Genomic DNA, 23600 nt, shown 5'->3' with positions numbered 1-23600 from the left:
CAATACTTTTACTATCTGTGTACGATATCACCATCGATAACTTGACACGCGTCAATGGTAAACCTTTTGCTTTTGAGCTACGATGATTGCTATTAGTCTAGTAACGCATACTTACAACATATTAACTATATCTTAGTAGACAACGTTATAGATATAGGTGCCAGAAGGCTTAGACGTGGGACATCTAAAAACCATTATTAATTCTTTAAAGTTCGTTTGTTTGATTCGGGACTCGGAACGTAATCCCAGAATTAGACAGTCAGGAATGCTTGATCACTAGACCGCCCGAGCGGACAGAGTTAGGATGGAACCATCTGACCTGGCTGGTGTCGCCGCTTGAAGCCTTGCGAAGATGACGACGTGCTGGTTGTCAGGTAAGAATGGACCACACAAGCTTATTCTGGTTCAGCTTTTTGATGAGGGGGCATACATAGGAGAGTTATTCTCGTCGCGTAGTTGCGGTCTCTCTCTCTCTCTCTCTTTCTCGCTCACTTGCTCTCATCCTTTCACCGTCTTTCTCGCAGTCTCTATCGGAGGGCGTCTCTTTGTCCGCCTCATTGCACTCGGACGTCGCTCGCGGGACTCGTAGGTTTATTTTGCGGACGGGCCGTGACGGGAGAGATCCTGATCCTAGGAGACCCCCCGCAGCTCTTCAGGGATGGCAACGATATATCGATACACCGGAAATATCGATATTTAAGGTTCAAAACATCGATAATATGATATCGATATTTTTATGTCGATATTTTGTTCCGATTGTATCGAATTTGAATAAAATAATATTTTTCAAGTAACAAATTTGTTAAAATTATTTGCAAATAAATTAGGCAGAAAAAAAATATAATGGTGGACCCCTGTATTCGCAGCTGCCAACTTAACAGAATCACCGCGTTCCAGAAGAAAAAAAACGTAAAGTTATTTCAAATTTATTTTTCAACGTCTCTTAAAAAAAAAAAGTGTAAATGAATCCAAAACCGTAGTCGGGGGCAAGAATAATATCACGTAATGACCTTAATCTTTAACTGATTCAAGATGTTGTCTTGGACATTCGCCATTGCCGGTCAGTTTTTTTTTCTCGAGGACGGGAACAGATCTCAGTTCCCTATTAAGTCGCAACTGTTATGTCTTAGGACCTCGTCATTGTGTTTTACATGACTTTCTGTTTTTGACTCATCGCTGGGTTCGCCTGTGCATTCTGTTATAGTTGTGTTGTCCAGCCTTTTTTTTTTTTTGTCTTTTGTTTACTGCCCTCCTTGTTGCTACTGTCATGTCGTTTTACCACACTGTGTCCGTCTGTAGCTGTAATAATTTTTTTGACTAATTACACGGAATTTTTTGCGCGACTTACGTTTATTTATTTATTTTAGCATCGGCTGATTTTAGATGTTTTTTCTGTGTATTTGATGTTCATCTTTTATTTATATAATTTTCCTTTTTTTTTTCATTAGTTATTGAAGGTTTCGTATGACATACAGTGTAACCAGCAATGGCAAGGGACACCTGTATTTCGCGAAAAACACTTCGTGTCAAGGTATTTCACAAAATACTGTAGCTTTTCGCCTGTGGTTATTGGCTGAGGTCAGTGAGAGGTGTCGTCCCGCTCTTGACGGGGCCAATGAGAATGTGGTCACCGTACTGCTGCACCCTCACTATTTGCCATGACTCTTAGAAAAAGCTACAGTGTTTTGTGAAATACCTTGACATGAAATGAAATCGCGAAGTACAGGTGTCCCTAGCAAATGGCAAATGTCCAGAACATCATATTGTTAGGGACACCTGTATTTCGCGAATACATTTCGTGTCAAGGTATTTCACAAAATACTGTAGCTTTTCGCCTGTGGTTATTGGCTGAGGTCAGTGAGAGGTGTCGTCCCGCTCTTGACGGGGCCAATGAGAATGTGGTCACCGTACTGCTGCACCCTCACAATTTGCCATGACTCTTAGAAAAAGCTACAGTGTTTTGTGAAATACCTTGACATGAAATGAAATCGCGAAGTACAGGTGTCCCTAGCAAATGGCAAATGTCCAGAACATCATATTGTTAGGGACACCTGTATTTCGCGAATACATTTCGTGTCAAGGTATTTCACAAAATACTGTAGCTTTTCTCCTGTGGTTATTGGCTGAGGTCTGTGAGAGGTGTCGTCCCGCTCTTGACGGGGCCAATGAGAATGTGGTCACCGTACTGCTGCACCCTCACTATTTGCCATGACTCTTAGAAAAATATACAGTATTTTGTGAAATACCTTGACATGAAATGAAATCGCGAAATATAGGTGTCCCTAGCAAATGGCAAATGTCCAGAACATCATATTGTACTTAATATTTTTAGCAAAATTAATTTTATTATTTGTAAATTAAAACAAACCAAAAAAAGGGCAGACTGCTAGGACGCAAACGTTCACACAACAGTGTGGAAACCGCTGGTATACACGTTGGTATTATTCCAACGTTCATTCGATGCCTCGGTGACAACCCTGCCATCTGGCGGAGGCGGCTGGGAGTCGGTCTAGTCTGGTGCTCGTGGAGGCGCGCGATGCAAGCTTCGGGGTGCGTGCGAGGCTTGTCTGGATGTGGGATCTTTAATTAGCTTCCCCCGACCCCCGCCGTCGTGACAGTAGCCATGGGCGGTCCGGACGAAAGGCTAAAAGAAAGAAGGCCAGATGTCTAAGCAGGCGTGACAAGAGAAGTAACCTTCCCTCCCTTCCCCCCTCTTTCCGTACCTTTCTTCAGCCTTCCACACATCAGTTCGCTGTGACCGGATCTTCTGTGCGTGCGTTCAGGAAAGTAAATTAATTTTCATGCATTTTTCTTATAACGCACGGTTGGACTTCAAAAATAGGACGTGCTTATTTATTTTTTTTTATTTTGCTCCTCGGCAATTTTAATTTTTTTTTTTTTTTTCATCTTCTCCCTTGCTGCGTTTCCTGTTGTCGACGGATGTGTTGCTTTTATATTATTATTTTTTTTTCAAGTGTCGCTCTCGCGGGCGTAAATCAAAGTGACGTGGAGCGTCCCAATTTCGTCCAGGTTTTGACGTGGCAGTTGGCGGTCTCGAACTTTTGAAGCCAGCGGCCGTCTTTTTTAAGAGAGAGTCTTGTCTCCCCCTTGACGTTGAAGTCTTAGGGGGGGGGGGGGGTGATGGTTACCAAACATTCACGTGAGAGCGTGGCCGAGTCGTTGACTCGTGGTCGGTCTCACTCACGTCGGTGACGAGACACTGACTTCAAGGCGACGCGACGTGCGAAATATTCGCGGATTATTCAGTTTGTTACAGCGTTAACAAAAAAGTTCCACCTTAAATCCAAGAAAAAACATTGGTTATAAAATATTCAGGATTCTACGAGGATTTACGGATGTGTGTTTAGTATAGACCTGAAAAATTCGCAGGTTCATTTCGTGTTATGCTAAAATTCAAATAATTATACCTTAGTGCTGCTTTTGCCATTGGTTCACTGTTAATCTGGAGGACTAAGGGCCAATTACAGACCCTCACTCATAGAAGTGTCGAATCACAGACCACCCAGTTGAGACGACTCACAAGTCAGCAGCCAATTAACAGTTGGCATTTTCCCGAGTGTTTAGAGGATATTGGAGTCTATCCTGGAGATGATTCAACCCGCGAATTTTTCCGGTCTCTAGTGTTTAGAGAAATTATCTGACAGCTCATTAGACTGCAATAATTTATACCCGCGCTAGAGTGTGCTCCCTTGTGATTGGTGGCCGTCTTCAAGAGTAAGCCACTGTCCTATTTGGCCGGGCAATTCAGGACACGTTTGTTTCCGCACTGGATGGCTATGATTGGTGTGCAGACAGTGGATATGTACGTGAAATAAACCCAGCCAACCACGAAACACAGACAATGCTATAAAGTTTTAACACGCGCTTGTCTAGAAATTTTTTTCGCAAAAAGTACATTCCTACTTATTTTGAACACGAACTCGCAAAAATTTTTTAGAGTATTAAAAATACTTAAAAAAGTATGTTAATTGTTTAACAAATATCTATTCTTCCTTCCACTTGCTTGTCAACCCGGTATATATAACCCGGATCCGGTGTATTTTTCGCTAAGATCCAGCTATCCGGATTATACCTCTTCCAAGAATGCGGTGATTTGTTTTAGAAGCTATAATTAGTAAGGAAAGTCACGTGAACGAATAGCTTGATGTCAAAGCCCTTAAAAAGTATTTATTAATTTTTATTGCGTTTAAAAAAGCAATTTTTATCAGCATTTTATAAACCGAAACCTTATTAAATTTTCTAACGGCCTGAAACTTTACCTGGGACATGTATTGTTTATATGACATGTTCATGCTTTATTCTAAAATTTCGTTGACTTTGACGTGTTGTTGACGATATAAATGTACACCCATGCCTTGCCGGGCATTCGAACCCGGAGCCACGCGTCTTTAGTAGGCGCCGCTGAGGTCGGCACATGTGGTTGAATGTCAACTCAACGTGGCTAGTTATTTGGTTAGTTGGCCGGGGTGCCGGGAAGGGGGGGGGGGGTGTTTATGGGTAAGTAAGGAACGTCGCGATTATGATTTCACAACAGTGCGTGTGGAGGCGCGTGACACGGTCGATACTCGGCAACACGCACGTCAGCGATCGGCTCTGATTTCTCCCTTCTCCGCGTTACGTCTTGTCCGTCCGTCCGTCCGTTGGAAAGCGACGTGACAGAATCTGTTACGCGCGTGAAATTCCCCCCTTCCCGCCGCGCAAATCCAACATTTTGCTCCGTGGCATCAACAAAGGTCGTGTCCACGCAACGTAATTTACCGTCTGTACACTCCCGAAGGAAAAACGCCGGAACAGTCGTTGCGGCTTCTTGACCGACGGAAACCACGTGACTACCTGCAGTCCGCCCCCGGACTGGGAACCTGGCTCTCCTGGCCCGCCCCTCTGCCTGTCTGCCGGCCAATCACGGCCCGCCGTCAATTTCCTCTTCCCCTGTACACGGCACCGCGTCCACTTGCCGAGATCACTAGTTTGTTCTTCCTTTTTTTACGTCACTTACATTTTGCATTACATCATTTACGTAGATAATTGGAAATAAACATTCTATCAGTACATTATTAGTAGGGCCGTGCATATTTCGCGAAAAGATTCCGAGACTAGCTGAAAGTTAAAACACTGTAGCATCGTCTGTGTTTCGTGATTGGGTGAGTTTCTTTCAGGTAGATGACGATTTTTAAAACACCAATCACAGTGATTCATTGCGGAACCAAATGCGTCCTGAGTGGCCCAGCCAAATAAGGCAACTATTTCTCTCGCAGAAGGCCGCCAATCACAAGGAAGAAACTCGCTGGTGTGCGTATACCTTGTTGCAGTCTAACAGGCGTTCAGATTTATTCGCGAAAAATGCCTGCCCCTAATTATTAGATATAAGTTAAAAGACTAAATACTAGTAAGTAAGGTTTTGACACATTACACTGTTATGTGGAATGTCATAACGACAACTGAACAGACGTATACGCAGTGTTGTGTGCCGTGCAGCGGTTGGAAATGCGTGGCGGCACTGTGACTCCCCCTAAACTTCAGGGCTCGAACCGTGCGAATTCGAATTAACGGTCGTGGCTGTGTCGAATGCGCGCATCGGTTTCGTTGAAAGCGCGCGCTGCTAAATTTAAATGGAGTAGGCTCTAATTCTCGCCCGGAAATATTCCAGCTGACGCAATTGCCGCGAGGCACTTGTCTAGAAATAACTTCTATTTGCTGCTTCGGCCTACCGGCGTTTCTGAGGATTCAGGCGAGTCGAACAGCCTGCATGATTAATTAATTTATGGTTAGGTGGCAGTTATGATGCGATCGCATCGGCGTGCAGATCTTAGTGAAACTTATTTTTAATATTTATGTGGTAAATGTTTTTTTTTTCATGCTTGTTTATCTGTTGCCTAAATTTATGACATATTTTAACCAACGGACTTTCAGAGATTATTTTTTCCCCATCTCTATCATTAATAATTTACGGTTTCACCGCGAACGTTTTCTTTGTTTTTCTCAACTTCGTGATGTCAAAATTTTTTAAACAATACCATTTTGTTGGATGAAGTGTGTTTATCAGTATGAATATTTAACCCATATATACATATGTCATGCAACACAGTTGATTTTTTAATGTATAAAGAGGTTACTATAATACTTTAAGACCAAATATACTTCAAAACATTTTGGCTGAAGATCAGGTACGATTGAAAATCGTTTTATTCTTTGATTATTCATACTGTGAACAAAATACGTTGGTAAGTTATCAAGTTATTTGGAAATATGGCTGAGGAAAAAATAATATAAACAATATACAAACAATAATTTAATAGTTTATTCCTACCCGATTAAAAATCCTATAAAAATATCTCGGCAGTCTTGGGTAACCGTAGAATGACTATCCGGGTAGAGTGCGCTCGCAAAATGCGCATTGACAGATTTATTTGTCTCGTAATAGTACGAAAAATCTATTAAGTTAACTTTTTATTTTATATATGATTTTCCCTGAGTCATCTATTCAAATGACTTGCTAACTTAGCATTATATATACAGCATTAATAGCCAAAGTAACACAAGTACCTATATATATTTTTCCCGCATTAGCTGTGCAAATACTTTTACTTCCAAAAGTATGTGTTTTGATTTATTTTGAAATTTATCGATGGTTGAATTATTATTCAGGATTGAGTAACAAAAATTTGTAATCACAGTATCTAATAATATATTCGATGCAGGTTGGGGATTCAAAAACTTTTGAAAATAAAAATTCCTACAACTCAAAAAATACGGCACATTTTAATTTTTTTTTTAGATTCAGAACCGTAATTAGCTGGCCTATCGACTGTTTTTGGCGTGACGTTGAGTTCCGGGACACTCTGTGTATATACCTACTCGAGCGCGAGAAGAGGTGGTATCTGACCAGACTTTCAGACGTTACTTGTAACAAGTATACTTGTTAAGTTATAGTATAGGTAATCCGTTAAATTTAAAAAGCATTAATTTTACAGGTAATTCTTTACATAATTTCCGATAATTTTAGCTACAGTAAAGTGTATAATTTACATTAAATTTTATTGATACTATTTACAAAAATTGGCGAGTGACCCGATTATTTGTGTAAAAAATTCCAATCATTCTGGAGGCTTGTGTCTCCGAAATATAAACTCGTATGAAGTATTTCATAGACACACAAACAGTTAGTTTGTGTCATTTCTCTATGTCCGCCGCCGCACGGTCATATAGTAAGGTCTGGCAACTTTCTATCCTTCTCCTTGTCGGAAACCAACCCGCTTAGTGAAGCTCGCGGTGACTGCTGGCGAACTAAATGCGCTAATAACAGTTCGTTTTAGAACTTCGTCTTGAATTTGTAACGCGGTATCGTTTGGTGCATCCGTCACGTCTTGCCTAGCTGTTATCTATCTTCCTTCTCACAAAATGAAGCTGAAGATATTCGTCCCGGTTTTGCTGTTGCAGAGCGTTGATGCACCGAGATTGTGCAATCGGTGGGACCTAAAAATCAAATTTTTCCCGTTTATTCAAGTTTATGTCCTACAGACTAGAAAATCCGTAGCAATGTTTCTTATATCATTATGTGTTTAGCCTGGGCAACGCCGGGTACTTAAGCTATTATATATATAAATTAATAATACTTGTAAACAGCATTTTATTAAAAAAATTATATAATTAAAAATAGTTACATTCAGCGAGAATCGAAACACAAGTGTCGTGGCGGCAAGCAATTGTGTTACCACCTAGGCCGCTGCGCCATTCGCCAGTGATAAACTCAACCCACCATAACCAATCCGCTTTAACTACATGGTGCACAGCCAATGGGGAGACAGCTCGTCTGTCATTGGCTGAGCAAGATGTAGCCCTTTCGTTTCGGAATATTTTGTGGTGTTCATATCCTTGTTGACAACAGCAATTGTTTGCTTAATTTTGTGTGTTTTTTGTCTTTTTTGGGTTTTTTATTTATTTATTTTGTTTGTTACTTAGTTTTTCTTCAACAGAAAAAGTTCTTAGCAATGGCGTATGTCCAAAAACTTACATCAAGTCAGAGATAAACTTATCTAGTACATACATATACCTATAATCTGTGCTTAAATTTTCAAAGGAATTTTTTTCTCTCTCTCTCTCTCTGAATTGGCTGGCCTTTTTTTCTTTATTATATAAAAGAGGTGAGCACCCTAAAGCAGCGGTTCCCAAACGGTGGGTCGCGGAAGGGTTACAGGTGGGTCGCCACTCGATCCTAAAACTATCAATCTATACAAATAAAATTGTGTGGAAAAACATATGTGTTGTTAAGTAAATAAATGTTTTGCTACAAAGTGCTTAAATTTTGTCAACCATTTTCAAATTTGAACACAAATTGTTTATCAATAATCAATCGGTGTCTTAAAAAAACATATACTTATATGGTATTTATATTTGCAATAATTGATGGTAAATTATATACATACATAAGGAAGGGATACGATACAAGTAATGTTTTTACTCCACAATGGACCGATAGACGGTGGAGGTATTCCTATAAGGAAAGGTTGGTCGCCAGCTGAAAAAGTTTGGGAACCACTGCCCTAAAGGGTGCACCGAGGCTCATCCCGAAGTGAATTTCCCCCAAGTAGTTGTGCCCTCCCCCTTGTAAGTAAATCCGAAGTCGTAAAACATGTAAACAGTTAATGTGTAAGAAACCATCCACCTAGCAGTGATCGGCAACCTCAGAGCTTCGCTCGCACGTTCACACATGCCGGGTCTTGCGTTCGCCGAGTCCCCGCTGCCGCAACAGGGCGGAGGGTTGTCGAAGCCTTATCTCGTCGGCGCAAAGTGTTTGGCAAACGTGCGCCAGCCAAACTCTTCTCGTATCATCTCCACACCCTCCTTCACACCCCCCCCCCCCGGGGGGGGGGGGGGGGTCGCACCCGTGGGTATTGACCTGATGGGGCGTGGCAGGGAGAGAGATGGGACAGCTTAACCCCCCTATTCGTCACAGCGGGTTTAGGAAGGGGAGGGGATCAGTTTTGCAAGGTACAGCCGCACGACGACTTCTGCACCGGGAGAGGATGACCACAAGGACCAATTTCGAAGCGTCGCCAAGCGCGTGTTCGCCTCTGTGACTGGCTTTTTGAAGACACATTCTGTGGCAACGCCACGACAGGCTTCTTTACGACTTTTTTTTTTTTTTTTTTTTTTAAATGTGTAAACATCTTAGCTCCCGGTACGTGGCATTTGTTAGGAGTAATTTAGTGAACAATGAAACGGCAGTCGTTTAACGTATATGCGCCACAAAAATGGCGGACTCACATGTAGCAACACAAACCCACATGTAGTTACGTTCGTAAATAATAGGGGACATACCAAACGTGTTTGTGTGCCAAATTAAACTTTATGATAGTGACACTACCCTGGAATATGTTTGGTAAACTAAAATGTCCACAGTAAAAAAGTAATCACAAGTTTTATAATACCTAAGAAAACTGACGTTACAAATATTATAATACATATTCTCCTCCTAATTTATCGAGAGGCTAAACAGCGCATGCGGTACAGCGCGTGCTTAAAATACCAGGAGCGTGGTTCAAATATCGTACCTGAAAGTCTTATTTTATTAAGTTTTTTAATAACATTGTAATATAATAAATTTTAATCAGCTCAATAATGTTTAGATTGTTTTGTAGGAAGTATATACTGACTTGTTTCAGTCGTTTAACCAAAACCGAATATACAAACATATAGTTAGTGTTTTATTAGGTGTTTTAAAATGTTTAAGGTTAATATTTAATTACTGCCATAGAAGTATAACTTCTAACGTGTGCAGAAACATTATAGTATTATTAACTGTTTAGTGAATTTTAACAGGCTGGGCAGTATTAAAAAAATCCTGTTGAAAATCAGGTACAAAGCCGGGGTTAAATCGCAGCCGGTTCTAACAGTTTAAAATTCCCTGTTGTTTCGTACTGCTCATTACTATCTGCGTTTGATGGTGGCAAGCAAAGTTTACGATTCAGGCAGCGAATTATAGCAACAGGAGCAGAAAGTATGTGTGATTCGCATCCAGAATTTTTGGTATTTGAAAAGCGACTATTTTATTTGTTTGCAACGGTCAGTATTAGTTTAATGAATTCTACATTAAATTTCGTGTACGAGTTTCGTAGTAAAAGTTTATTTCAACATGAACAATATGAGAAAATATGAGTTTGCTCGTTAATAAGGTGAGATGTTTAAGCATCACTGCCGAGTAATGAAAAACTCGCTCACGTAAAAAAAAAAAAAAACTGTTCAAAACCAAGTTAAAAAATAATAAAAAGGTCAAATAAATCCCAACAGCGTTATCTCTCTCTCTCTCTCTCTCTCTTTCTCTCTCTCTCTCCCTATAAAAAAGGAATAGACATGCTGGTAAAATTAGTTTTGGCTACGTGAATTCTAAAGTTTGTAATGGCAAAGTTCGTGGCCTCTCATTAACAATGGACATGTCGGGAAGCATAGTTCTGGTTGCGAAAGTTCTAAAGTTTGTAGAGACCAAGATAATGGCCTCCCATTACCATGGTGTTCGGGGGATGGCCCTGTCTGCATGATGACATGGTAACTGTGTGAAGCAGTTTTATTCTTAAGCTAATCGTTGCGCCATATGGTTGGACGCCCAAAACATTGTTTGAAATGTAGTGTTTTCATCGTGGAAACAGTTTTAAATGAGTATTTTCATGAAAGTGACTTATTGATAGAGACCGGAAAAATTCGCGAATTCATTTCGCGATAGGCTAAAATACAAATCGTTATACCTCAGTGCTGCCTCTGCTATTGGTTCACAACTCACCTGGATGACTCTGGGCCAATGAGAAACACCCAACCAAAACTTTATCTAATCACAGGTTGCTACGCTGAAACGTATCACAAGACAGCAACCAATGAGTGGGTGGCATTTGACCGAGTGTACGTAGAACTATGGAGTTCATCCTGCAGGTCATTGAACCCGCTAATTCTTCCGGTCCCTACTTATTGACGACAGAGATTCCTATCCATACTTACTTACCATCATCTGACGTTACCAAGCACCATTTCCGAAATGTTTCGGTGCGGAACAATATGGCGATGGCGAGATTAAAAAGCGGACTTCAACTACGTCACAGCACGTCGTCTCCTGACAATTCCTAAAGCCACGAGTGAAGAGGGTAAGTAACCCCTTGGCGAGCGATAGCAGGCGACGAGCGGGCTTCGTGTGCGAAGATCGTTGTTGTGTGCGTGGCAAAAGGCAGGGGGGGGGGGGGGTGTAGTGCGAAGTAGTGTGCTACGAAGTAGTGATAACAACGAATCAGCCGGGGAATCAGCATTTAACTCCATTATAACCAAGATACGTAATGTCATTCTAAGGGGGAATGTGTTGTCTTCCTCATTTCAACATCAATGTTATTAAATTAAAATATATATTTTAATATATATAAATCCAGTGTCCTGATGTTTGTTTCCAGTGAACTCTTCACCAAGTCAACCGATTTTGATGATAATTGGCATTTATGTGTAATGTTTTCCAACTTGAGAGATAGGATAGTTTTTATTTCGATTAATGGTCTTAATAATTTATAATTAATAAAAATAACTGATTATCAATGTCGATTGGTGTTACTAATCGTAAGTTTCATAAGTCTCAAACAGATGGCGCCTTAATCAGTTTTTTACAGACAATTGTTGTACTGTCTGACATAAATATCTCATAGATGGCGCTACGTTTCAATTCAAATTTTATTTTTCTCCATGTTGTGCACATATTCGTTGATCAATGTACTACGTAACTTGTTTTTTTTTGTATTTTTTTGATTTTATTCTCACGTGTTTACAATTATTGATATCTATCTTTAGTTGTCAATCTACAGATATAATAATAAAACAAATAATATTAGCTAGAGAATCAGAGTTCATCAAATTTTATTTCATGTTAAAAAATTTGTAAGTATTAATTAATTCTACCTTTCCTGCAAATTTTATAATCTAAGTTTATAAAAATTAAAAAAATAGCTATGTATTAAGTGCTTGCTTTTTATTTTCTCATTTTGATTGAATTTTTATTATTTTCAGTAAAATGCCACAGCAACGTGTGGCCGGGTCTGCTAGTGTGTATGTGTGTGTGTATGTTTGTGTGTATATATATTTCACACAGTCTCTCCATAACTTCTAACTTCGTGGTTCTGCCTGTGTACACCACAAGTTTTTTTTTCTAAAGACGTTCAGTACTTTGGTCTCTCTCTCTACCCCGAAAGAGAGTGGGTCTACAGTCACAGAAGACCGCATCATGGAAACCGACTCTTTGAGGGGGCGGGGGAGGGTGGGTACTGAACAAACTTGCGGAACATCCTTCTCCTCTGGGCGGAGAACCGGGCTGTTCTATCTGGATCAGGCAGTGGCGTGGTTACCATTTTGGTCGGTAAGGAAGGGGGGGGGGGGGTGTAGGGCACCGCCGAGTCGAACAAAGAAGCGAGGGGTTGCAGATTAAATGCGCTGTCATCCTTCCCTTCCCTTCCCCATCCCCCTTTTTCATATCCCTCGACGGTGGTACCACCCACCGAAAACCCTCGGCCCTGATGGCAAGTGACAGCTTTTAATATTCGCCTCTCTCCCCGCCTCATACTGCTCCACCGGCGAGCTCGTGGCTTCCACGAACCCTTAAAACTACCTCCTCTCCAGTTTCCCCCCTCCCCTCTCCGCCCCCATGACAACCATCAACCAGGAAACTCCGCGCGCACTAATGACGGTAATTACTTGGCCTGAAAGCGACCTGGCTACCCACGAGTCAGGTCCACTTTCGTGGAGCGACAGATAATCTTAAAACCTTTTTCGGCACGAATAAATCAATATAAACACACACACATATATAGGTGGAATATGTTCCTGTCATTTTTTTTATTTTTTTTTTTTATTTTTTTTTTTAACAAACTGCTATCGATTTTCTTTTGGGGAAAGGGCTAAACTTGAGATGCGAGTTTACGGAAAACTGTTAGCCACGTGATGTTCTCAAAGCACCTAGTTATTATTGAATACGCAGCTTACGGAGTGGTGCTTCAACTAAATCAGAGGCCAAAAAATACAACTTGGTGGGAATTTGTACAATCGTTACTAAGGAATTCTAAACATTCAGAACGGGAAAATTATGAAATCTTTCGGAAGACCAAGCACTGAATGTTTACACGTCGCTGTTTTTTTTTTGTTTCGTTGCACATATTGGGGAAATTTCTTTTATATCGAGTTTAGATTTTAACCTTTTTATTCAGACATTGTCTACAAGTTGATTGCTGTTTGTGAAAGTTAGGCCAGATTTGCAGTAAAAAATTTTCCATCCTCTAATTTGTGGCAAAAAAATTTTTCTACTAGAAGTTGTTTTCATGTGTTAACAACAGTTAGGTAATGCGTACAACTTATATATATATATATATATATATATATATATATTTTTTTTTAAGTCGTTCTTCGTAAACATCTGGGATTAGAACAAATCATACATGACGTGTAGGTCGAAACTTAAAGGTGAACTCTCAATGATCCGCACGTTCCGCACATACTTTTCCTTCTTGATGTTGCCAACTGACTAGAAAGCTTAAATAGAGGTGATTTTTTTTCTTGTATAGGTATATTAGATTTACGATCATGAAAGTTAAGCACTTATAAACCATTAAAATATTTTTTTTGCTTCGATATTTCTTAAAATATTTCCCGTTTTAAAATACGTAATTAATTACACTTATATGTTTCGATCAATTTTTTTAAATCAAACATAAAACATTGATCGTTATGACGGGAGGCGATACTACCTCTTTGCCGGCGCAGTGTCTATTAATAACAAAAATGTAACAACAATAAAATACAAGGATGCTTATTCGTTATGTGGAGAAAAAGGTCAATAGGATTAAAAGTAGTTTTTTTTATTTTTCGAATATTTTATTTGCAACAATGATTAAAAAATATATACAAATGGACTATGGTTTATGCATGCATTATAAAACATGAATACGGATGATTAATTCTTCGTGTTCCTTGGGGACAGCCGACGAGATGCATCACGGGACGCGAGTTTCGGAAGTTGACCGGGGCCGTCAGCAGCCGCACGGCCAGGGGTAGGCGCCCCCGTACAGCGGGCTCGAGAGAGGGTAGCCCTGGACGCCTGCCGTGGACGCCGATGACGCCGCCGCGGCCGCCGCCGCTCCGGAGTTCGCCGTGACGCCGTAGCCGCCGGGGAACGGCGCGTACCCGAAGCTGACCCAGCCGCCCCTCGCCGGATCGGCCCCCGAGGAAGCGGAGGAGGTCGAAGACGAGGCGGCGGCGGCGCCGGAGGAGGAGGAGGAGCTAGCGGCGTCCGACGACGACGCCGCGACGAACCCGGCGACGGCAGGGTGGTTGTAGCCGAATCCGCCGCCGACGAAGCCCGTCAGTTGGGGTCCGTGATTGGTGGACGCGGCCGACGACGCGGAGCTGGTGGCGGCAGAACCGCCCGCGTGCAGGGACTCGGTGAAGTACCCCGGGTAGATCAGGCCTCCTCCGTAGACGCCACCGAAGGACGGGGAGTAGATCGGGTCCGCCGTCGCCACTCCGGAGGCGGCTGAAGATGCGGATGAAGACGCCGCACCTGAACCTCCAGCTGCAGCAGCGGAACTAGCCGCCGCCGCCGCCGCCGCCTGGCCACTGATAGCACCTGGGTACAGGTACTCGGGGAAGTATCCAGGGTAGACCAAACCTCCTCCGTAGATACCGCCGCAGCCATATCCGCCGAAGGATGGCGCGTAGATCGGGTCTAGCGACGAGACATCAGAGGCGGCTGAAGCCGAGGATGAAGATGCCGCCCCCGAACTTCCTGCGGCCGCCGCAGAACTAGCCGCCGCCGCCGCCGCAGAGGACCCGCCGATGGCACCCGGGTAAAGGTACTCGGGGATGTACCCCGGGTAGACAAAACCTCCTCCGTAGATACCGTTGATATTGGACCCGTAGACCGGGTCCGCCGTCGCCACTCCGGAGGCGGCTGAAGAAGCGGATGAAGACGCCGCACCTGAACCTCCAGCTGCAGCAGCGGAACTAGCCGCCGCCGCCGCCGCCGCCTGGCCACTAATAGCACCTGGGTACAGGTACTCGGGGAAGTATCCAGGGTAGACCAAACCTCCTCCGTAGATACCGCCGCAGCCATATCCGCCGAAGGATGGCGCGTAGATCGGGTCTAGCGACGAGACACCAGAGGCGGCTGAAGCCGAGGATGAAGATGCCGCCCCCGAACTGCCTGCGGCCGCCGCAGAACTAGCCGCCGCCGCCGCCGCAGAGGACCCGCCGATGGCACCCGGGTAAAGGTACTCGGGGATGTACCCCGGGTAGACAAAACCTCCTCCGTAGATACCGTTGATATTGGACCCGTAGACCGGGTCCGCCGTCGCCACTCCGGAGGCGGCTGAAGAAGCGGATGAAGACGCCGCACCTGAACCTCCAGCTGCAGCAGCGGAACTAGCCGCCGCCGCCGCCGCCGCCGCCGCCGCCTGGCCACTAATAGCACCTGGGTACAGGTACTCGGGGAAGTATCCAGGGTAGACCAAGCCTCCTCCGTAGATACCGCCGCAGCCACATCCGCCGAAGGATGGCGCGTAGATCGGGTCTAGCGACGAGACACCAGAGGCTGCTGAAGTCGAGGATGAAGATGCCGCCCCCGAACTGCCTGCGGCCGCCGCAGAACTAGCCGCCGCCGCAGAGGACCCGCCGATGGCACCCGGGTACAGGTACTCGGGGATGTACCCCGGGTAGACAAAGCCTCCTCCGTAGATACCGTTAATATTGGACCCGTAGACCGGGTCCGCCGTCGCTGCTCCGGAGGCGGCGGAAGAAGCGGATGAAGACGCCGCACCAGAGCCGCCAGCGGCTGCCGCAGAACTGGCGGCGGAAGCGGAGGCGGCACCTCCCAGAGCGTCGAGGTATCCTGGGTGCTGCGGGTACCACGGGTACGGAGGATACCATGGCAGCTGCGTGATCCAGGGGTACCCACATCTGGCGTAGGTTTGAGCGACCAGTAGAACCGTCAAGGTAATTATCTGAAAAACAGTACGTATATGGATGAAAAAGTTATCAGGTTTTCTTTGTTTTAATTTTAAAACTCGTGCTATTGCATATTTTCACACGGTTTTCAGCTGAAACCCTAAAGAAGAATGGCCATCTAAGATTAGAATTGGCTCTGAACTTTTTAAAAACCACCCAAAGTTAGTTGCTCTGATAATCCCAGGAAGGGATAAATGGTATTTTCCAGACCTTACCAAATGAACCTCAGCACGTCTTTAAGGGGCCCGCCTAGTCATGGGTGTATTTGTGCTAGCGAGGCAGGGTAAGGGCCATTCTGTTTGATATTTCTTAAGCGCAAGGCTGTTCACTGGCGCGCAGTATTCTTGTTGCGCATAGGGAAACTATGAAATTCGAATGGTTAGCATAAAATTGTATGGAAGAGAAATTAATGTAAAGGTGTAATGTAAGTCCCTTAACTGCTTTCGAGGATCTGTACCGGGTTTTTAATGCCTAAAACTTACTCTGAAAACACGTGTTTTAGCCATTTTCAACTAACATTACTTATTTCAGCGTATTCTTAAAATCCTTTTCGTTAACATATGTCACTTGGATATCTTGAGCCGTCTTCACATCGCGTGGGGTTATTATTTTTGACGTGACGTCATCGTCGATGAACGCCGGCTGCACGCACGATAAAGTGTCCTGTTACGCACATTATCCCGTTACGTTATGTCCCGTTACGCTCATTGTACGCTTGCGCCGCATCTATCTCTCTTCCACTCGATTGGAACAACCATCGATTTGACTTTTTCAAGGCACATTAAACTTGAAACACTCTCATTCGTTTCCTACTTTTCGTATCATCGTCCTATCCTTAACAGAATAACACAGATTGGAAGAATTTAAATAGCAAACACGTATAAAAGTTATAGTTAAAATAATCTTTTCGTTAAAGTAATAAACAATTTTGAATTAATGAGTGCAAATAAAAGTAAATTTATCAATGAAATTGTAGATTTCATTTCACTCCTGCTTTGTATCCATAGAAAATAGTGATAATTCAATAAAAATGATTCAATTTCATTCATAAAAGTATGCAATCATTTCATCAATGTTTTGTTATGACGTTGTCACGTTAAACTATCGTCCGTAAACCGACTTTACAGACAACCAATTTTTTTTCTTCTGGAGCTCTGCACTCCGTGTGTGTGGCCAGGTGGGCGGCGTGCTTGATCAAGCGTGGTCCTTGTGGACACTTGCACGCTGACGGCGCGTAACGTCGCGGTGGTGTAAGTACCTAAGCCTAGGCGTCCCCGTGGGAGAAGGGGGTTGGGGGAGTTCCACGGCAGGACGATTAAGTTGTGGTTCAGCATTGCCTTCCTCGGTGCGGAATCGAACCCGAGGGACCTATCGCCCGCACCGGCCACTGTGTGCAAATTTTTCTAGGGCGTCGTCGAGTGCTGCTTACCTTGAATGACATGCTGGCGGTTGTAGCCGTAGCTTTTTAGAACCTCGGCGGATGGGTCGAGTATGACGGTCGGCGGTCCGGCCAGGGAATTTATACCGGAGCCGGCGAGCGCCTGGACAACCCCCCCTTCCCCCCTTTACCCGCGCCAAATAGTTTTTCCGTCCCGGCAAAAAAAAAAAAGCTAGAAAGGAAGGGTGAGGGGAATAGGAAGAGGGTTTTTATTTTGTTACGACCCGCAGTCACACTTGCCCGTCGCTTGGGGGGTAGGGAGGGGGGGAAATGATGTTTAATGTTTACGTCGACGGGTTATTGGTTCGTCGGAGGGGTCCTCACGTGCGCTACCGTCCCCCCCTCCCCCCTTTATCGCCCACCACCCCACCCCCCGCCAAATTGCTTGCGACGCGCCGGACACCGTTCTTCGGGCGGCGATGTTTTGTTTTCGGAAACAAACCTTCGACGGCGGTTGTCTTCGTCTCGCGGGCACGATCGGGCGCCGGCCTCACGCACGCACGCACGCACGCACGCACGCACGCACGCACGCACGCACCTTCGCGGCGCCTCTCTCCCCCGCCCCCCTGGCCTGAGGAGGACGGGCGATCTGCGTGTTCAGCTTGCCTCAGGTAAAGACGCGGTTACGTGCGATCAGAACTTTTTTTTTTTTTTTGGAATTGAAAACTTATTTAGCCGCGTAGAAGTGATTTTTGGTAGGGGCAAAACTTAAAGGGGTTCGCGTCACCGACATGCCAGTGACGTGTTGCGCCAGACTGGTGAATCGCAGCGGCCTGTGTACGTGTATACGCGTATGTACACTAATACATTGTATATACTCGACTATATCATGTGCGTGTTGGACTTTTTTTTTTTTTTTGGGATGGGTAAAATCTTGTGAGTTCGCATCACCGACATGGCTGTGGTAGCAGTAAGTGAAAGCACGTGAATACATGTCCTAGGTCTGACATCACTGGTAAGTCATAGCTAGGTAATGAATTTTTAGGTAATTTTTACATACCACTGACATCGTACTGATATAATACCAAAATCATTTTCTTACGTACATTTGGCGTAGAAATGATGTCATATTACACATTTAAAAACAAAGTTTTAAGTTTTCACTTCTGTTGACAATCCCCATGACTGGCTATATTTTTTTTTTAATTGTAAACATCTTAGCTCTCAGTGTACTTTCATTCGGTAGCAGTAATTACGTGAAAATGGAACGTTAAGTCGTTGAACGGAAATGTGATACAATGGCTGTATCCGAATACATACGAATGCGAACACATCCCTACATCCCTTTTAGCAAATTCAGCCACAATCTAAAGGACGCATTTCCAAGGGATGGACGGTACCCGAATACTCTTATTGTTAGCACCACATAGTGACAGGTTGTTCGTATACCAATGTCCACGTAGAAATTTTGTGTCGTGATATCTACGAATATTCAACAAAACTTTTTTTTTTTAGTTCAATATTTTTGTGCTGTCATCATTTTTTTTTTTCGTTTCTCTTTTTTTTATTTTTTGGAAAACTATTGTGTTTGTTTCGTCTTTTCGTTTTGCTGTGTTTTTTGTCTCGTTTCAACTGTTGTGCTGAATTTTTTGGGTTCGGTATTTTTGTGCTGTCATCATTTGTGGGTTTTTTTCGTTCTGTTAGTCCATTTTTCTTTGTTTTTCTTTGTCTGTTGACCATATTCCTGTTGTGGAGTATTGTGTGGCGTTAAATCCTTGACATAAGAAAATTTATTCTTAATTTGTGTTTTTTTTTGTCATTTGTGATTTTTTTAGTTTTCTTCTACAGACATACATGTGCTAAGCAATGGCGTATGTCCAAAAACTTACATCAAGTCATGCACTCCCATTGCACAAATCTTTCAAAGATAAAACGTTTATAACAACGACCAATTTAAAATATCTTATGTAGAGAGGATGTTATTAATGTTAGCGATCAAAATAAAAATTTCGTTATGAAACTCAAATTATAAAAAAAAAAAAATACTTATAATGAGCTGTGCGGTTTTAGTTTCCTCCAGTTATACATTCCGTCGCTGCTCCATCCTCTTGTTTAATCTCACTCTCGCGCATTCTTCAGGCTGGTCGGAACGACAGGTCTGTTCCTCGGGTAGGGCAGCTGGCTCCTCCATTGGTAGAGACCGGAAAAATTCGCGGATTCATTCGGCGATAGGCTAGAAGTCAAATACATATACCTTTTGGATGATTTTGCTATTGGCTTACTGTTCATCTGTACGTATCTCAACCAATTATAAACCCTCAACCAAAGAAGGATCGAATCACAGACAAACCAGCTGAGACGGCTCACAAGTCAGCAGCCAATGAACTGGCGTTATTTGCCCGAGTGTACAGGGTAATGTGCAGTCTATCCTGAAGGCTATTGAAACCGCGAATTTTTCCGGTCCCTATCCATTGGTGTGGACACAGCCTCAACGGGGAAACTACGTGTCGATTTTATTTTACTTACAATTCTTATTTGCCTTGCTAGCCCAGAGATTAATAAATCAGCCTTTAAAACCGCATTTATCCTCTTTGTCACAAACACAGACACAGGATAAGAATGGTGTTCTTGGAAATCACGTGTTTTCTTTTTTCTTTTTAATTTTTCCTGATATTTTTAGAATAAGTAACTTGTTTTTCTTCTTTAATTTTCAGCAAACTGAGTCTCGTTTTCTTATGTGTCACATTGATTAAGCCGATATGGCTGGATCATATGATGATTCACGTTGTAGTAAGCATCACATGCTAGGCCCCATTTTATATAAGTATATTTTCTGTGTCAATAAACAACTTACTTACAAAAATTTGTAGGAAATAAATATTTTCATTAAATAATTTTACTTCAGCGACAGGATTTGTAGTTTTTGTAGAACTTGGTTTGATTAGACATTATCCAGACGCTTGTTTTTTTTCATTATAATAGTTTCTTTATTATTTTCAAAAAACCACCGGCTCATTTGCAATTTTAAAGGCTTATAGGTAGAGACCTGAAAAATTCGCGGGTTCATTTCGTGTTTTGCTAAAATTCAAATAATTATACCTTAGTGCTGCTTCTGCCATTGGTTCACTATTAATCTGGAGGTCTGAGGGCCAATTATAGACCCTCACTCATAGAAGTGTAGAATCACAGACCACCCAGTCGAGACGACTCACAAGTCAGCAGCCAATGAACAGTTGGCATTTGCCCGAGTGTCTAGCGAATATTGGAGTCTATCCTGAAGGTCATTGAACCCGCGAATTTTTCCGGGTCTCTACTTATAGGCCTACCAGCCTTGGTAAGCACTTTAGACCATATGTCTTGTATGTTTTCAACTTATTTTTTATGTGATGAACCTGCAGTCGCCGTTTGTCCTTCGAATTCAGACTCACTCTGCATATTGCAATTCCATAGCTCCACTCGTTATTCCAGTGTCTAATGTTAAAATTGCCACGCAAACAGTAGTTTATTTTTGACTTCGCAATCAAATTTATATTAAATATCTGCGATTATTTAGACGAATATCAATATCTTCAATCCTACTTTAGCATCTAATGTTAGGTAATCATCACTAAAAAGTCACCTGAAAGCTAAAATTATCGTGGTTTCGGTTTAAATATTCTATGCCATTGTGACCCTCCAATCATGTGTATTTATATAGCCTATAAAAACTGCTAAAAAAAAATTACCTGAAACGTACGAACAAATTTGGTTAAAATTATTCTGCGATCTTCGTATTTACTGGTACTGAAATAGCTTACTTTAAATATGAACACTCAATAATTATCTTAGTAGAGTATTAACTAGGCTAGTGATATAGTTATTAAATAGAAACAATGGTATGTTAAGAACCTACAGCTGCGTGTTAATTATCACAAATGTGAGTTCTATTTATTCATATTGTATTACATATAGGCTACCTAGATATAGTATCTATACATGATCCCACAGAGGTGGAATCTTATCTAGCTAGATACATTTAGACGTATTTCTCATTAATTTACAGTGACTCCCTAAAACGTTTAATTTGAACCCATTTAGTATTCCGATTACAATGTTATTATCACTGTCATACACCATTCATCTGCTTGATAATATGCATGAGCATTGGGTTAAGTGAATAAAAGAAGTACTCGAGGTCATGATGTATGTTTTGTAAAACTAATGTAATTGACTATTCGTTTAAACCTCAAGGTCGAACAACATAATTTCTAAGACGTCTTTCATTGAAGTTTCAGTGTTTGCAAACAAAACAAACGCGAGTTTAATTATTTAAGTTGGCTGAGAAAGAACGCGGAAGGTACGAGGACTTGAATAGTGCATTGTGTGCCTTCGAGAGTTTAAAATGGTTTGACATCCACTTCCGAGGTGTGTTAACAGACGTCGTGGTGGATCCGTAATGCCGGCAATCAGTTTGCTTGCGGCCGCCCAATTAGGACCTCGCTATCGCGACGTAACAAACGTGTTAGGGGGGGGGGGGAGAAAGAAATGTAAATATTATCTTTTTCTGTTGTTATGGGGTTCGGAGATCGTTGGGACAGAAATGTGTGTAATGGTTGTGCGTGCGCGCGCGCGATGTGCCTATCCAAGCACTCGGATCAGCAACAAGCACGTCTGTTCGATCACCACCGCCCGTGCATTCAATCTTGATAGCTCGAGGCATTGTTTATCCCAATTGAAGCCGGGGTGTTCATGTGTCTGCGCTTGATTGAATGTCTCCGTACTAGATCTTTCACTAAATAAATACTTTGAAACAAATATAAGTGAAAAAAAATATGTGTCAAAATTAAAACGGGTATCACAAAGTTAAATTCACCTGATAAACTAAAAATAATAATAATAAAAACTATTGTCAGACATCATCAAAATGTTTCCGGTGGTAATTTGTGTGGCATCTATAAAATTGTATTCACAAAAAAAAATTCATTGTTTATAGCGAACAGGTTAGTTTTCTACAAAATTGCAAAATACGCCAACATTCATGTACATGTAATTATGATAATTGTATATGGTTCTATTTATATATTACTTTTTTCAAAAAAATAATTGGTTAAATCTGTTATGTATTTATTTATTGTTTTGATATATTTATAAAATTATATAAAATGTACAAGGAGGCTACCGAGATGGATGGCGCAGTGCGTTCATGAAGACTCGAATTTTTTAATAAAATTCTTTCATTCTGATTTCGAAATCCTTTGAAACTTGGATAAACCAATACTTTTTCAGCATATATGCTGAGAAGTATGCAAATATACCAAGTACGCTAAGTATTTCTAGATGTATTTCAACAATTATACCCATATATATTAATACAAATTTATGTCCTGCAAGTCAATTGCTCACGCATATACATTTTGAGTATACCAATAAAAAATTTTCTACACCTGTAATGTGCATGCAGATGTGGTTACACGTATTGAAATATATGTACATTTTGTGATTAATTTCAGTTTTTTTAATGTTAATGCACGTCTTAATTATTTATTGTCGACGTAATAGCTTCAAAAATATTTTTAATAATATCACTGTGTCAATTACTTAAGGATTTTGGATCGAATAGAATAAACTTAAGGAAAGTCTATATATGTTAAAGTTGAATTATTGTAACACTCCGTTGACAACACATGTGTGAAATCAATGGGAAAGTTTTGCGTTTTGCGTAGATTTTTTTTGACGTGATAAAGTCTTATAAATCGATGAATGCCGGCTGCACGCACGGAAAAAGCATGACTCATTGTCACGTTCCGCCTGAGCCGAGCGTGCAAGCCAGAGCGCGGAACAAGCGATAGAGAGGCACGATCGGCCTAAAGCGTTCGGCTTGTGACGCATCTACTTTCTCTCTTCCACTCACGTTAACACGTAAAATTATCGTCCGTAAACCGACTTTACAGACAACACCCCCGCCTCTTTTTTTTTTAACGGGTATCCGAAAACGTCGTAGTTGTATATATATATATATATATATATATATATATAGATAGATAGAAATAGAACCATATATAATTTTCATAATTACATGTACATGATTGTTGGCGTATTTTGCAATTTTACAGAAAACTAACCTGTTCGCTATAAACAATGAATTTTTTTTTTGTGAAAACAATTTTATTCATGCCACATAAATTACCACCGGAAACATTTAAATGATGTC

The 23600-nt window shown here is 41.9% G+C and overlaps 2 protein-coding genes across 2 annotated transcripts in view; one reads left to right on the top strand and one right to left on the bottom strand.

The window, feature by feature from the left end:
- Window positions 1–23600, top strand: part of LOC134536057 (homeobox protein Nkx-6.1) — a 557696-nt gene that overhangs the window by 322162 nt on the left and 211934 nt on the right. The window lies entirely within an intron of this gene.
- Window positions 13884–17529, bottom strand: LOC134536056 (fibroin heavy chain-like). Its single transcript, XM_063375584.1, has 2 exons — window positions 17462–17529; window positions 13884–16028 (listed from the first exon to the last, which is right to left on the bottom strand). The coding sequence occupies exons 1-2, from the start codon at window positions 17471–17473 to the stop codon at window positions 14061–14063; spliced, it is 1980 nt and encodes a 659-aa protein (XP_063231654.1). The 5' UTR covers window positions 17474–17529; the 3' UTR covers window positions 13884–14060.

The sequence above is a fragment of the Bacillus rossius genome, chromosome 10 (genome assembly GCF_032445375.1).
Source record: "Bacillus rossius redtenbacheri isolate Brsri chromosome 10, Brsri_v3, whole genome shotgun sequence".
Classification (NCBI taxonomy): domain Eukaryota; kingdom Metazoa; phylum Arthropoda; class Insecta; order Phasmatodea; family Bacillidae; genus Bacillus; species Bacillus rossius.
Note: the sequence above shows the minus strand (reverse complement) of the source record. Positions and strands in the feature narration are given on the sequence as shown.